The sequence below is a fragment of the Prionailurus bengalensis genome, chromosome C1 (genome assembly GCF_016509475.1).
Source record: "Prionailurus bengalensis isolate Pbe53 chromosome C1, Fcat_Pben_1.1_paternal_pri, whole genome shotgun sequence".
Taxonomy (NCBI): Eukaryota; Metazoa; Chordata; class Mammalia; order Carnivora; family Felidae; genus Prionailurus; species Prionailurus bengalensis.
The window spans coordinates 162,236,172-162,253,034 of NC_057345.1; the positions used below are offsets into that span (position 1 = coordinate 162,236,172).

The 16,863-nt window shown below is 41.4% G+C and overlaps 1 protein-coding gene across 6 annotated transcripts in view; it reads left to right on the plus strand.

Annotated features, from left to right (window-relative positions):
• Positions 1-16,863, plus strand: part of RAPGEF4 (Rap guanine nucleotide exchange factor 4) — a 290,524-nt gene that overhangs the window by 197,270 nt on the left and 76,391 nt on the right. For 5 of the 6 annotated variants that reach the window (XM_043577056.1, XM_043577058.1, XM_043577061.1 and 2 more), the window contains 4 exons: positions 2,193-2,246; positions 2,554-2,660; positions 6,658-6,779; positions 8,448-8,631. In XM_043577056.1, the coding sequence (XP_043432991.1) occupies positions 2,193-2,246; positions 2,554-2,660; positions 6,658-6,779; positions 8,448-8,631 (467 nt within the window). The remainder of the gene's footprint in view (positions 1-2,192; positions 2,247-2,553; positions 2,661-6,657; positions 6,780-8,447; positions 8,632-16,863) is intronic. The other variant, XM_043577057.1, reaches the window with a different exon arrangement.

Below are 16,863 nucleotides of genomic sequence, written 5' to 3' on the forward strand. Positions count from 1 at the left end.
AGGCATAGTCCTGGACATATAAACCAACCCATGCAATGTAAAGAGGTCGGACGCATGACTGCTGGGAACTCACAACTCGGAAATAATCAGCATGTTTTAACTGCACACATTTCCAGAGCCCTGATGCATGCTGGTCTGGTGCTTTTGAACATTTTTTCAGGTGACTTGGGATCACACAGCTCTGTCTTCTTTGAGGAAGTAGTACAAACACAGGGCACGGTAGCTCTCCCATCTAGAGGTCTGCCCTAAGGGAATGTGGGCTATTTCCGGGCAAAGTCAGTCTCTGTTTAAAGCTCCTGTTGAATTGGACCACGCTGACGTTCCTTGGTCTAGATTCTTTGCTGGTTGTAAACATTATGCTGCTTAAATACTATAATATTGCTTGACACCTGTGCTCTAGTGATTTCCAGAGGGAGCAAAAAGTCTCCTTGATGCCAGGGAGGTGATGAAAATGTTTAAGTAAGTCAGTGAGATTTCATTCATTCTAAGTAAATCTGCATCTCACCTATGCTTTTCTTAAAGCTTTCCATTCTGTCCCTCGTTTCCTTAATTCTATTATAATGTCCAAAGCAGCAACTCATCTGAAATTTATTGTTGATAAAAAGGAAGGTATATGTTTATACATGCATATTTGTATTTAGGTACATAAAGTATTTTAAATTAATATTGACTTTTATTTCCTCCATTGGTTGTATTTTTTAAATTAGGACTAGAGGGAAAATCTACCGATTCATTTTCAGTGTAATGGCTTCAGTTTGCAAAAAGTAGAGTTTTCATTCTAAAGTATAATAATGTCCGTTTTAGTTTTTTGCTTTTTGTTTTTTTACTGCTATAACAAATTACCACAGGGTTAGTGGCTTAAAACAACACAAATTAATAATTCTACAATGCTGTAGTTTAGAAGTCTGAAATGGGTCTCACTGGGCTAACAATGAAGGTGTTGGCAGCCAAGTCCTTCTGGAGGTTCTAGGGGAAGAGCCATATATTGCTTCGCCTTTTCCATCTTCTAGAAGCTGCCTTCCATCCTTGACTCTTGGTCTCTTCCATCAGCAGAGCCAGCAAAATCAGGCCAAGTCCAACTCACACTGCTGTCTCTCTAGTTCTAATGCTTTGCCCTCCCTCTTCCATCTTTTAAGAGCTCATATGATCACACTGGGCCCACCAGGAAACACCAGGATAATCTCCCTATTTTGAGCCTTAACCACATCTACAGAATCCCTTTTGCCACGTAATCTACTATAGTCACAGGTTCTGGAGATAAGGATATGGACATCTTTGGGGGGGGAGGCATTGTTTCTGCCTATCACAATCTCATAACTAAACCTATCATCATTTGAAACCTTCTGGAAGTGACATAAATAGCATTGTGTTAATGGCCCTACCGCCATCTTTAACTGCACATATCTTTCTCTTCCGTTTGGAAATGCCATTGCCAGACATCACAGAGAACTAGAGGGAAGGGTTTGGCAGGACTAAGGGACCTACCTGTGTAGCTGTGTAGCAAGTCATTTTCCTGGGATCGCAATTCAGCACCTTCATCTGAAGAATGTGGATAATAGTGGCAGCTTAATCTGTATCCTAGAGCTGTTCTTTCAGTCACGGAATCCTGAAAACTGTATACCACTTTGCAAATGACAGAGATGGTGCCCTAGCTGCCCCAGTGGGTCCTCGGAACTTGAGTACATAAAACCACCAAGAAGTATCATTTAGAAATTACAACTTTTTTTCCAAAAATACAAATTGAGGGAAAAGAATCTTAACTACATGACAGAGGATGAAATTGCTCATTTCCATTCTAATTCAGTACTTTATCCCTATCTCCCGAGATAGGTCATTTTAATCTCCATACATGTTTATCTTGTTTTGCTTTTTCTTCTGCTCTGATGTTTGTTATGCTTTGAGTAGATATTGATTCCCTTCTCATTAAGCCTGCAAACATCTAATCATTCCTATCTGTTTGGTTTTTTTCGTTTTTAATAATTTATATTTAAATTTTGGCAAATTGAAGGTCTAATTTTGCCCTTTGAATGCATCTGCATTCAAGTTATTCAGGCAGATTTTATCTCTTGTTTTTTTTTTAATTCTATTTTGAGTTTTATAAAAATGGATGTTTCTTATTATCCCCCAACCCATAATTTTCTTTAGTGTACTTTTTGTTTAATTTTCTTTTGCCTTAACATTTTATTTTTCAGACACCTCTCATTGAACCTCACGTTCCTCTTCGTCCTGCTAACACCATTACCAAGGTAATGGGATGTAGGTGGGTTGATGAACCTTCAGAGCCAACTTCTTAGGTAACCACTGGAGGCGGCCAGTATGTCAGAGCATCACATCAGGAGACCTCGGGTGCATTTTCTAGACATAACGACTATTCAGTGTGTATCAGTTCTCAAATAAAAGGGACATGTCATACAAGTGAACAATGTAAATATGTGAATGTGTTGTATTTTTCAAGCCAGAGTCAGAAAGTGATTTAAGTATTCATCTGGTTTGTTTTCCTTCTATAAATTCTCCCTCTTCCTCTTTCCCTCCTTTCACCTGATTAAAATGTAGGTTCCTTCAGAGAAGATCCTCAGGGCTGGAAAAATTTTACGAAATGCCATTCTCTCTCGAGCACCTCACATGATAAGAGATAGAAAATACCACCTAAAGACATACAGGTATGTGCAATAATTCTAAAGGCTGTGGCCTCCCTCAGATTCATGTTTAGTGACATTGGAACAAACTTGTGTTTTCTTGTTTTCCATCTATGGGTAGCATGTTTTATAATCCTCCAGGTTTTGGAAGATCTAAGTTTGTCTTAGATCCCTTCTTAGCTTTAATTATCCTTAATATTCCCAGCAGTTACTCCTAAACTAATTTGCTTGGACATTGGTTTAATTGTGATAAACAAAGAGAAGAAAACTTTTCCATTTCTGTTCGCTAGTGTTTTTTTAGGGGAACTATTAGATTTAGATGAGATTAAACTAACATTTACTTAGCATTTATTTCTGCTTGAAGCCCTCCACCAGGCCATTTTCCCTGTTATCCTATTTCATCCTCACCACAGCCCTGCTAGGTAGGTGTTAGGCCATTTTTCAGATGATAAAAGTGAGGCTCAGAGAGAGTAAATAGTTTTCCTTGTCCAAGTCACAAGTCTAGTGAGTGGCAGAGCCAGGGCTTAAGCCAACCAACCTTGGTTGATTTCCAAGTTCAGTGATCTTTTCATTCATTCTACCATTCATTCGTTCCACAAATGTATTAAATACCTACTGGGCACCAGATGCTATTGTGTTCTAAGCCCCAAGGATACAGGAGTGAATAAAATATACAATGTTCTTTACGGAGTTTACGTTCTACTGTAGGATTTCATCCTAGTGTGCGTATAGTGAGTATACAACTCTATCACGTCTATAATTATTTAGAATAAGGAGTCATTATAGCTGTCACTAGAGTTAAGGAATTATGTAGTTGAATCTTCTGGGATGACTGAACACTGGTGGGTCAACTGAGGATTCATGTCTGATCTTTTAGCTTTTGATTTTTTTTCACTTCACCATGGGTTTAGGAACTGGAATGGCCTATGCATGGCACACAAGCTTTCACTTTTCTCCTTGCACCCGTGGTTTACCCTCATAGCCCTTTTTTAGCAGTCACTCAACTCTCCCATTTAGTCTAGACATGACCTCAGAACCCATCAGACTTGGCGTGAGTCAAAACCCATTCGATTCACATGAACCAAATTCATAAGACACAGTGAAAGCCAGGATACAAATTTTAAAGTTAGCATGAAGGATAAATGTATTTCTATGACTGTCAACTATGATAGAACCTGTAAAATTAGACCTCATTCACCGTATAGGAAACCTTTGAGTACATGTGCCTCAAGATCCAGTCTGTTTCCCAAGGACAGAGATGGCAAAACAGGCAAATTCCTCCTCTTTGGATCACTTTTTCTGCACTCCTCGAAAACAAACACTCTTCCACTTGTGCTTGTCATGAACATGTTTATAAGACTAAAACTGACAGGATATTTGTTACATTAATTGACCTCGTCTTGAAGAGAATTTTGGAAATGAGATGGGATTTGAGAAACACTTTAGTCTTATCACGAAGACACATTCCATTTCTTAAGACAAACTATTCATCCAGCCCTTTTTTAAAGTTTACTTATTTATTTTGAGAAAGAGAGAGCATGCATGCCCACAAGTAGGGGAGGGGCAAAGAGAGAGAGAGAGAGACAGAGACAGAGAGAGACAGAGAGAATATCCCAAGCAGGCTCTGTGCTGACAGCACAATATTCTCTCTCTCTCTCTCTGTCTCTCTCTCTTCCTCAAAATAAATAAATAAACTTTATTTTTCTTTAATGTTTATTTATTTTTGAGAGAGAAAGACAGACAGAACACGAGTGGGGGAGGGGCAGAGAGAGAGGGAGACACAGAATCAGAAGCAGGCTCCAGGCTCTGAGCTGTCAGCACAGAGCCCGACGCGGGGCTCGAACTCACAGACCGTGAGATCATGACCTGAGCCCGAGTCGGATGCTTAGCCGACTGAGCCACCCAGGTACCCCCAAACTTTAAAAAAATATAACAAAAATCATGTGTTACATATTCCCGGAGAGAGTTAAAGCACTTTAACTCCTCAAGTGAATCTCAAAATCTCATATGGCTAAAGGACCTTTTTCTTTTTAAGTCTTTGTTATTTTTTCCCCTGACTTAAGATGTGACTATGCTTTTCCAAGTGTGGACTTGCATTAGGGAAATTCCGTTAAAATATGTCATCTTTATGACAAAATGGAAACTAGAAGTCAGAAGCCATAAACTCTTTCTTGCTCCATCATACTAACATTTTCAATCCCTGAAATACAGGTGTCGTGTGTATTCCACACCCTATGACACAAATTAATGATCTGTTGGTAATAACCCATGGACTCATTTGGAAGCCAAAGGCATGATTTCTCTTTTCTGCACCCCAGTTTAAGTTCCTTGCCCCACATCTTGTACTTTCTAGTTCCATCTCTCTCCTCCTGCCCACCTGCTTATATCATGGCTGCAGTCTCCCCAGACACGGTATCCCCCCAAGTCATCACCATGCTAAGGTCTGCTGTCGATTCTAAAGTGGCTAGAGATCTTTAATGGAGAGGAAACTCAGTGATTCTATCAGCTGCAAGTGGCACAGCTGTGGGTCTTTGTTCTGTATGCTGACTGCAGGATTCTCATACCCTGAGCAAGGACCCAGGTGCTCTGAGATCATCTCAGAGTTCCTCTTAGTAAAGAGAATCGTTGAATTAAAAGCCACATGGAATCGATTAGTTTATACTTTTATGACACTTTTCCCGTTGATAAATTCTGAAATTAGAAGAGCCATGTTTTGACAGTTCCTGTGTTCAGAATGAATAGTAACTAGGTGCCCCCTTTGCTCATTGAAGCTCTTTTTGTGGGTGTAGACTGTTTTCAGAGTAGCCCTGGAAATCCGACGGCCTCCTCAGTACATCTTGCTTGCGAAATGTTCTAGGATTGGACCTGAATCAGGGCATCCCAGGAGCTTAGACAGATTTCAGAGTTCCTAGAACATTAGGGGCCATCTTTTCGTCCTCGTTTTTTGATAGATGAGAAAACTGAAAACCAGTGAGTTTAAACGACATGGCCAGACTCACACAGCTAATGTCTAGCAGACACAGTGCTGTATCTAATGACTCCTGCCAGGCTAAGCCTCTTCCTAAAGTGGCACAGCACCAGGAAACTCCCAGTTTAAAATAGAGAGGAGCTCCTGAGCTCAACCCCCCAGAGATGGTGCCATCCTTAGCCTGGGATGGGAGGCCACCAGTAGCAAAGACCCCAGCTGCTCTGTGACTTCCTGTGTTGGCCCTTGGGATTCATTCCTAGGGCTTCAAGATTCCATTTCCTCCTCTGAACCATCATGCCACAAACACCTGCCCTTCTCCCTCACCCCACTGAAGGTCTCAGTATTTCCTAATTATATGTTTCCTAACTAATGCACGCAGTTCACCCATCCTGACGAACTTACCACAGAGGGGCAACTTAGGGGTGAATGTGTGACTACGCAGAAAGCATGTGGAGCTCCTCAGATGACAAGCTCTGCAGAAGTGCTGATGCTCATTACATAGGACTTTTTTCAGAGAGATTTGCATCGCTAATTGCTTGTTTCTCCCAACACCCCTCTGGGGAAGATCAGTAGTATTACTTGAAAATATAAAGTGCTATATAATTTTGCACTTATACACCGCCTTTCGTGGAGCACCTCCAAGTGCCTCACAAACATTAACTCGTTCCTCACAGGCTCGGGTGAAGGAAGTCAGATGTCACTTTGCCCTCGTTTTGCACTGAGATTTTCCGGGACCAGCGAGACAAGAGAGTTCCTGGCCCCGGGCTTAGCTTGCTAGATAACACTCCCCATCTAGTGGCCCTTCGGTACCCCCTGGTGCTGCAGTGTGTAATGCTCTTTCATTGCTTGGAAGGTTCCCTCATGAGCTGAGTGGTTTTGTTGGTTTGTACAAAAGTTTGAGAACCTGAGGCCACGCCATGCCGTGCTTTGTTTGCAGTGAGACGTCTTATGGTGGAGGAGCACAAGCGTTTCGGGAAGGTCTTTCAGAAGCCATCTCCCAGCCTTCCTCCGCGAGGGCGTGCCTTCCCATCCTTTGTGTTCCCCTCTCCTTAGGCAATGCTGTGTGGGAACCGAGCTGGTGGACTGGATGCTGCAGCAGACTCCCTGTGTCCACTCCCGAACTCAGGCTGTTGGCATGTGGCAAGTGCTGGTAGAAGACGGCGTGCTCAACCACGGTAAGATGAGCCCTAGGCCCTGGAAAACCCTTTCCCTGGGTAAGTTGTTGCTGCGCTCCCAAATGGGCCAAAAAGGAATTATGGTCCCTTTAGGGGCCTAGAGAGCCGGCATCTTCATTTAGCAATACGAGTGCGGCGAGCGGATGCTATTGATTGCTATGTTCCGCCATCGTGCCCCCCTAACATGGGAGAATGTATGAAGGGAAAATGAAATTGCGACCCGAGTGCATCAGTTCCAATTATGTTTATTAGTTTGCATTCACGGTTCATTGGTAGTGTGATTATACTCTGAGCATAGCAATCCTGATGCAGGGGCAGAATGAAGAGCAATGCGATGTGCAGCGGGGCTGGTGGCAGGCAAAGGAAGTAATGAATTCAGAAGCTGCCTTTTAACAATGGCGTTATCTGGGAGAGCCAATTTGTATCCACACGGGATGACCATATTTAAAATCAGGAATGTGCTCGACTGTTGTAGCCCCTGACACCCGCAGGGGCTATTGTGGGGCAGGGTAGCTGTTCAGGACTGGAGTGTGACTGTGGTTGATCTGCTCATGCCATTTGCTTTAACGACCACTTTTCCAAACTGACAAACCATTAAAATCGTTCATTTAATTTACCAAGGCCTGAGAATCTAATGATGGCTTCACCTGTGTTTCTCAGACTTTAATGTGCATTCAAGCCATCTGGGACTCTTGTTAAAATGCAGATTCTGACTCAGCAGGTTTGGGATGGATCCTGAGGGTCTGCGTCTCTAAGACATAGAAATGAGAGATCCTGAGCCAAGTTCACTGACTGTCCTACCAAGATCTAAGTCTTTTTCTTTAAAAGGAACAAGGGGAAAACAAAACTTTTAAAATCAGAACTGGATGGAAATTACCCTAAGTTACTTCTAGGGTTATATGACCTAGAAGCTCGGTTTCGTCAGTTTTGTTCAAACAATTAATTTTATTCTAAACTTTTTTTTATTTAAAAAAAATTTTTTTTTAGCGTTTGTTTTTATTTTTGAGACAGAGAGAGACAGAGCATGAACGGGGGAGGGTCAGAGAGAGAGGGAGACACAGAATCCGAAACAGGCTCCAGGCTCTGAGCTGTCAGCACAGAGCCCGACGTGGGGCTCGAACTCACGGACCGCGAGATCATGACCTGAGCCGAAGTCGGCTGCTTAACCGACTGAGCCACCCAGGCGCCCCTCTAAACTTTTTTTTAAAGTGCAGACATGTTAACAAACAGTACATATGGAAAGAAAAATACGAATCCTGATCCCTATAGAGTAAGATTGTTTTAAGTCTGTGCTCGAAAACCATTATAGAGCATGATCTGGCAGTTGGTTATTTTCCTGTTTGGGACACATGTCCCACATGCCAGAAGATGTCACCAAGGCAATTTTTGCTGGTCAGAGTGCTCATCTCAGAAAAGCTGGCAGGTTCTCATAAGAACGTGGTGGGGCCAGCCAGTGGCGGGTGGGTCAGAGAGAGCCTGCATGACCGCAGTTGGGAAGTCATGTCTTCCAGCTGCACGGCCCTGGGCGAGGCGGGGTCAGAGGGCTGAGGAGTCTCACCGCTTTGCTGCCACTTGGCTCTCTTGCCCAACACCAGCCATTTGCTTCTGATAAACGGGGCTGTGAGGCAGAGGGACAACAGCTGATCCTTGCCTTCATGTTTCACGTAGTGGACCAGGAACACCATTTCCAAGACAAATATTTATTTTATCGATTTCTGGATGACGAGCACGAGGATGCCCCTTTGCCTACTGAGGAGGAGAAGAAGGAGTGTGATGAGGAGCTGCAGGACACCATGCTGCTGCTGTCGCAGATGGGCCCGGACGCCCACATGAGGATGACCCTCCGCAAACCGTGAGTAAGAGCGCAGTGCGCACCCTGTGCCAGTCCCCTGGGGCCAGGGGCATGCGGAAGCACGACGCTCACCTGGGCCACAGGGAAGCAGGCTGATTTCCCAGGTCCTGGCCTGCACTCAGGGCCAAAGGGGAGGCTCTGGAGGTGGGACACAGCAGTGTTTGTCTCTTTTCTATTTTACTTTTGAGCCAGATAAATCCATTTCCCTTTTGCATGAGTTAAAACTGTACAGAATTTTAGTGGTTGGTTCAGGATGTCAAAACTAAGTCCACATATTAAAAAACCTTTAGGGGGCTCCTGGGTGGCTCAGTTGGTTAAGTGTCCGACTTCAGCTCAGGTCGTGATCCCGCGGTTTGTGGGTGCGAGCCCCGTGTCGGGCTCTGTGCTGACAGCTCAGAGCCTGGAGCCTGTTCTGGATTCTGTCTCCCTTTCTCTCTGCCCCTCCCCCTCTCACACTTTGTCTCTGTCTCTCTCAAAAATAAATAAACATTAAAAAAAAACCTTTGGGCAATGACCAACAGAAACTGCTCTGTTTCCATGCCAGAATGTGACAGCCCCTGTCTTTCTAATGCAATAGGGCGGAGGTCATCAGAACCATAGACATCATGCCTGTGCCTTTGTTTGTTCATTCATTCAACACATCCTTTCACACCATTTTGAACCTTCTGCTTGTTAGCTTAAAGGCACGTTCCTAAGAGAATACCACTGCTGCATTAGTGCTTCAAGACCTCCTCCCACTAGTAAGATGCTCTCTCCCTTCCATCTCAACTGAAACCCACCTCACCTTCAGTAACAACCTATCAGCTAAACTGGAGGATTCTGAAGTGTTTAATCAGATGGATTCAAGAAGAATGTACTGAGCCCCTGTTGTACTTAGAGAACTCTCCCAGTTGCTGTGAGACATATAAAGAAGCATATGCCACAGTCCCAATCTTGGGGAAACCTTTTTAATAAGGCATGACTTGGCACTTGGTGTTAAGGCCACCATGCACAGGCTTATGATTTTCTTCTGGGAATGAAACGGCCCTCCACCCTGTGGCCAGTGCCAGCAGCTGTGGATGTCGATTCTGAGTCACAGGCATGGCCAACCTCCATTTATTCATGGGTCTCAACAAGTGCATTAAACTTCACATGTCTTGTATGTCCACGGGGCACTTTCCAAAAGTGCCATGCCCCTTAGGCCAACTTCCTCAATATCTGCCCCTCATGCCAACTTATAGTACTTCTTAGTGCTTCTCTGTTTCCTTTCTTCAACATATTTCACTTGTTGTCATGCGATGTCTCCTTTGTCAGGACTTTCTCTTGGGTCTTAATGTCCACCTCCATGTGTTTCATAGGCCTGCCCTTATCCTAGTTAGCACCACCATGTTTAACTCTAGAACACTGGTTAGGTTCTGGTCCTTTATCCTCAAAACCCTTTCTTCAAACAAAAATTGTATGGGAAAATCCAAACTATCAAACAGAAAAGCCAGAACTTCACTGACCTAATTATGGGTAGTATCCAAGAACCTTGCCCAGCTGATTTATGCTCTGTCTGTCCTGAAACATCACAGGGGTGGGTGGCTAAGGGGACACAAGGCAATCATCAAGGCATGGAGAACTCAAATGAACACCGTTCCAAACTGTGCTTTCTTTCATGTGAGTCCACTTCCTCTCTCCCTTCCCCACACACCTATGTCCCATTGTCCATCATTTTTACTTTCTCATCATTTCCTAGATCCATCCCCTTCTTGCTCTTCTTGCCTCTTTCATTCAAGTTAAAGCCATACAGTGGTTCTGAATCAGAAGTGGGACAGAATCAGAATCAGAAGTGGTTCTGAATCAGTGGGGCATTTGCAAGTGTGGGAGGATGTTTTGGTTGCCTCAGTACATGTGGGGGCACACTTCTGCCATTCACTGGGCAGTGGTTAGGACCAAGGGTTGCCAAATACACCCAACAATACCTAGGACCCTACAAAATAAGGAGCTGTCCTGAAAATAATGCTCCTATTGAGAAACATTGCTTTAAACTGAGTTTCTGAAAGGCAAAGACATATCCCATTTCTTTTTTCATTTATTTGTTCACTTCACCAATATTTGATAAACACCTATTTTGTCCTAGATACTATGCTAGTTGCTAAGGCTAAAACATCGAACAAGAGGGTTGCACCTCCTTCCTGGAGCTTTCTGCGTAGTCCAAGAGACAGACCTTAAATAGTTAGGCAAGGAATCATTTTGTCATAGCTGCAGTACAGGCTACAAAGGAAAATGTAGTGTACATTAATAGAGTATAATATGGAGAGGGGGGATTTAATCTGGCATAGAAGTTAGAAAAGGCCATATTCCTAGCTCTGTGCATTCCACTAAATAGACCACCAATAAACTTTTGCTGAGTGAATGAATGAACAAATGAATGTCTGCTGGCAGCTAATGTTCCTGCAGCTCTTAGTTGCTTTAAGGGAAGCAGAAATGCCATTTGATTCACAAAGATTTTTGAGCATGTACCAAGAGGTTTTCTTTAAAAAATAATAATAATAAAATGGTTCCTGCCTTTGGAGAATTTATAATCCAGGAGGTGAGGCACTCTCAAATTAGGATCTGGTGCAACAAACACACTTATTGAGTGCCTATTGTGTGCTAGAAACATTCATGCTATTGTCTTGATTCACCCTCACAAGACCCTGAGAGCTGGTTTCTTGAGTCACCCTTAGAAAGAGAGCCTGTGCTTGTGCTTTTTTTCTTCCATACAGCACTGAATTGCATGATCCTTGGCAGCCCAAAGATTCTTCAGAGAAAACTATATTCCAAAGGTTGGATTTTTCCAGTCTATCACTAGAACATACAGGTTATACTAGTATTCCAAGACATATCATTTTGAGTTCCTTTGGGATTTTCTTTCCTTTCCAGGTTTTATCAAACTACAAAATTGGAATCGAACTGGTAGTTCTTCTGACTCAATACTCTTAGATTTTCTTTCTATTGGAATGACAGCTCCCAAGAGATGAGAAAGTGAAAAAGAAGGAATCTAATTTTTTTGAGACAGACTTTCAAACCTATGCACATGCACACACACGCACACTCACACACACATACACACACATACACCTTTTTTGGGGTGGAGGGAGTCTGATAATAACCTTTGTAGCATCTAATTTATTTAAGTGGAAAGAAAATATGCTTAGGTGATCAAGAATTTCCAGTACCAGTATCACTGCTGTCCTTAAAGAGACCCCTGAGCACTTTGCTCCTAGAAACCTGAGGGCATGTGTAAAGGTCCTGGAAATGTTGACACTTTACTGCCCAGACAGCCAAGTCATTAGGAAATGTGGAGGCATGAGATGCATTGGCTCCATGTCGACCAGGGCAGGACCCCCCAATTTTTCAACTCAGCACAGCTGCATTTTATAATAGTCACCACTGCCAGAGAGGCTGCAGAACTCTGATAATTACTGGGAAAGAAATAACACAATATTCTTTGATGAGAAGATTACTTTGAGAATTTGATTGTATAATGAAGATGTTGCTTTGAAAGGTACTTCCCATTGTTCTGAATCTGAGACTCGCTAGCAAAAAAAAAAAAAGTGTCACTTGTTTTGACAGGCTACTTAGAAAAATTCTCTGTTTATTACATTAACTGCAGCATTTTAACTGTCAAACTATGAAAGAATGTTCTGTAGTTTAAAAAACAGAATAGAGCTTCAGGGGAAATTTTTTGGCATACTCTTGTTGCTATTGGTATTGAAAAAAAAACATACATCCCGAATGTGAAATTAGCTTTTTATGTGGTGGCAGGCAGAGTGACTCACAATGCCCATCCTGGTTTCACAGGTGCAAACCTGGATGGCACTGGGGGCAAGTGCTATAGAACAATGAAAGTTGATGGTGCTGTTGTTGCAGCTCACAGACAGAGCCATCAAACCTAAAATGAGCTCTTGGAGCTAATTGTTTTGATTTTGCTTTGTTTATAAGTCTAAAAGCAAGAGGTTACCCAACAGCGAGTAGATACAGTGGAGATCCTTGCCAATAGAAATGTTCCTTCTGCTTACCTTTGAGCAGATATTTTGGATAGGGGGCCATGGGCAAAAAGATGTGGAGTGACCAGATAAGCAGAATGTTATAAACTTGCAGCTAGCTGGATAAAAAGAGACAAAGAAGGTTCTTGCTGTACATGCCTCTCAACCTCTTCTTCCAAGAAAAGTGAGACATGATGTCCCGCTGTTTAGCATAGTCCATCAGAAACCAGCTTAGAAGTGGGAGGGAAATGAAGTAGATGCCATTTGCCAAATCTAGTTCTAGGTAGATCTGCAATTCGGGAATTCCCTTAAAGCCTAGAAGCTTAAGTAGTTCAGAAAGAGATAGGTTAGTTGGCTTGACCAGAAGGAAAAAAATATATATATATACTTACATATATATTTACATATATATAATATATAAATACATATATATAATACATATATATACATATATAATATAATATAATATAATATAATATAAATATTATATGTATAAATAATAATATATAAACATGTAAAATATATATAGCTAAGGGAAAGAGAATCAACAAAAAGAAATCTTGGCAGATTCTGGAATCTTCCCAATAAGCCAGAAACTTGAGTTCATTTATTTCATATGATAAACTAATATTTTCTAACATATGCTATGGGGCATAAGTTTAAAAGGAAACAATTCATATGATCAAATGATAGGAGAAAATGCCAGGTGGGAGTGGGGGTGTTAGTTGGCTGCATTAAGATAGCTCCCACCTGCTGTTCCACACATTTGCTCTAGAGGGCATATGAGAGGCTATGTATTTCTTTCTAAATTAGTAGAGCCTCTTTTAATAGGGTCTTATTCTGTCCAAGCTGTTTTTGAGGGTGTGAAATTTGAAATCCTGATAAATATAGGGAAAGTTGTTTACTCAAGGGAACCCAGATTAGCAAGCCTAAAGTCAGTGGTTCCTAGGGTTTTGATTTCTGTTGGGATGTGCTAAGAAATGTTCAAAGTTATGAAATTCATCCTCAAATGCAAATCAGATGAAAAGAGAAATATGAAAAAAAAAAGAGAGAAACATGACTTAAAGATCCTAATCTCTATGAAATAAGAAATTTACTGTGAATCTTTTCTTTCACTGCATGACAAAACTTTGCCTTTTTTGTTTTTTTTTGTTTTTGTTTTTTTTTGTTTTTGGTTTGTTGTTGTTGTTTTTGTTTGTTTGTTTTTTTTCTGGAAAGATTGCTGTGCCCTAAATGAAAGCTTATAGAATTTACCAGAAGAAATGATTGCATTAAGAGGTCCATTTCTTAGGTTTGGGTTTATTGCCTCTCCTCTCTAAAGACAATTTACTACTTATCCCTCATGCTTACATGAAGCCAGCCATTGGATCACTGCCATTGAGATTCAGATTTGGGAGAGAAGAAGATGGATACAGCTGCCCATTTACAGTGTAGGGTTCATTATAAGATTTTACTGACTTTTTATTGTTAAAGTCAATATGTTCATTGTAGAAAATTTGGGAACTACTGAAAAGAGTTAAAGAAAAATAAATAACACCTGCAATTACATCTCCCAGAGATAATTGTTAACATTTTGGTGCCTGTCCTTCTTATTATTTTTAAATTCCTAACTTTTTACACTTAGTAATATATTGTGGGGTTTTTTTCAATATATGAAATTTATTGTCAAATTAGTTTCCATACAACACCCAGTGCTCATCCCAAAAGATGCCCTCTTCAATGCCTATCACCCACCCTCCCCTCCCTCCCACCCCCCATCAACCCTCAGTTTGTTCTCAGTTTTTAAGAGTCTCTTATGCTTTGGCTCTCTCCCACTCTAACCTCTCTTTATTTTTTTTCCTTCCCCTCCCCCATGGGTTCCTGTTAAGTTTCTCAGGATCCACATAAGAGTGAAAACATATGGTATCTGTCTTTCTCTGTATGGCTTATTTCACTTAGCATAATACTCTCCAGTTCCATCCACGTTGCTACAAAGGGCCATATATTGTGGGTTTTTTCTCTTAATCTTAAATGTTCTTCAAGGATGGGATTTTTAAGAGGTGTATAATAGGCTATCCTCTGAATGTCTCTAATACATTCAGTTAGTCCTTGTTGGATGTTTAAATTCATTCTCAAGCCCTTTCATAACAGCAGCAAAAATAATATTTTAGTGTTCTTCTTGCCAGAACAAAGAAAGAAAACAGCCTGACAGGAGTGCAGAGGTGGGATTGGGGCCAGAAAGATGTCAGGAAAGTTCCAGCAGGGAACAATAAGCTGTTTCAGAGTGAATGAATGCCCAGACCAAGAGTGCTAGTAAATGTGGCTGGGGAGGTAGGCCCAGGTCTAATTGAGGGGGGTCAGCTATGCACTCTGTATGCACTGGCTATTATTTTATAGACATTTGGGGCACCATTGAAGAACATTAAAGAGAGGTGTGGATGGTCCGCTTTGCAATTGGCAGGTTTCTCTGCTGTCTGTAGAGAATGCTGAGACTAAAGACACAATGCAAGATATTGAGTTCTGTGAGGTTAAAATTAATTATTTTTTGGGAATTTAATGACAGCATTTGAGATACATGCATTTGACCCAAGAAACTGCCAAATAAAGTGAAAGCAAGACTGGGCTCCAGAACCTTGGATTCTCATCTTACCAAATCACTAATAAGAACCTAACATCTCCAGATGACATATCTCTTAAACTATAAAGTGAGTTTAGTAATACCGGCTTGCCCTCTCCCAGCTTCACAAGGAGATTGTAAAGGGAAAAACAAATACGATTATATTTAATCACAGCCAACATTTATTGAGCTTACCTATGCTAGGCACTATGCTCAACAATTATCTCATTCAGTTCTTGCAACAGAACTGTGAGGTAGTTATTAATACCATCCCCATCTTATGGATTAGGAAACAGGCATAGGTTAAATCACCTGCCTGTGTTTATCCCACAAGTGTTGGACTCAGGATCCGGTGCAGGTCTGTCTGACTCTGGAGTCTGTATTCTTTACTGTGGCCTATCACCTTTCCCAAGCCAAACAGGATTCAAAATGGCCTGCTGGGTTTATTCTTAGAGCGTTGGTGAGGAAAGACGTCATGGGTATTTGATTTAAAAATAATAATTACAGGGGCACCTGGGTGGCTCAGTCGGTTAAGCATCCGACTCTTGATCTTGGCTCAGTCATGATGTCACAGTTTGTGAGTTCGAACCCCGCATCGGGCTCTGCACTGACCGCGCAGAGACTGCTTCCGATTCTATCTCTCCTTCTCTCTGCCCCTCCCCTGCTTGTGCGTGCTCTCTCTCTCTCTGTCTCTCTCCATCAAAATAAATAAATAATCTTAAAAATATATAATAATTATGACAGACTAATCTCATCTTACTCAATTCCGACCTCATGGACCTGAGTGGAGTACAAGCGTTGTCATCTACTTAGAAAAATATTCACATCAACCCACTGGCCAGAATTACGAACAAAACTTAATAATTAATGTATGAATCACACTGTGTAGTTTACATAGTGACCTTATATACATCATGTCCTTGAACCTCAAAACCACTCTATGGAATGAGTAGGACTTATGTTATTATCCACGATTTACATTTGAAGAAATTGAGTTTAGTAGATGTCAAGTGCTTTCCTTGACATCACACGGAAGTATGTGTGGCTGACCCAGGATCCGAGTCCATGTCTGCTTACTCCAAAGCCAATTTCATTCCATTTTTTTTTCATGGAGAATATTCAATCTTCTCTATTAGGTTGCAACTTCACCCTCTCTGGGGTGTTTATTAAATAAGAAGTGAAATCCAAAGAAATATAGGTAGTCCATCTGTCCCTGATTAAGAATTAATTTTTGCAAAAAGAAAAAAATTAAGAATGAATTTTTGCAAGGAAAAAGTAATAATGCGTATACATAGCACCTCCTCAAAAACTGTTTGCATTTTCTATCTGATTATCTATATGCATCATACACGAAGGCAGGTAGCTATACTCTCTGATGCCATCTAAATGTGTTGTTTTCTCAACTTGCTGCTTAGATGTTTTGCAGGAAAATATTTGTACTTGCACCTTTTAACAGGTTTAATATTAAACTTCTAGTGTGTCCCCATAGTAACCACTTTTGCTGGAAGTATGTTGGGCATATTCAATTTCTAAACATGAAAAACCTTAAATTACTTTGTCCTAAAAACACGTAGCACTCAGGGGCCTTAATTATGGCTCCTTACCCATGTCCTGATGAGGGTGACTTCATTTCTCACAAATATT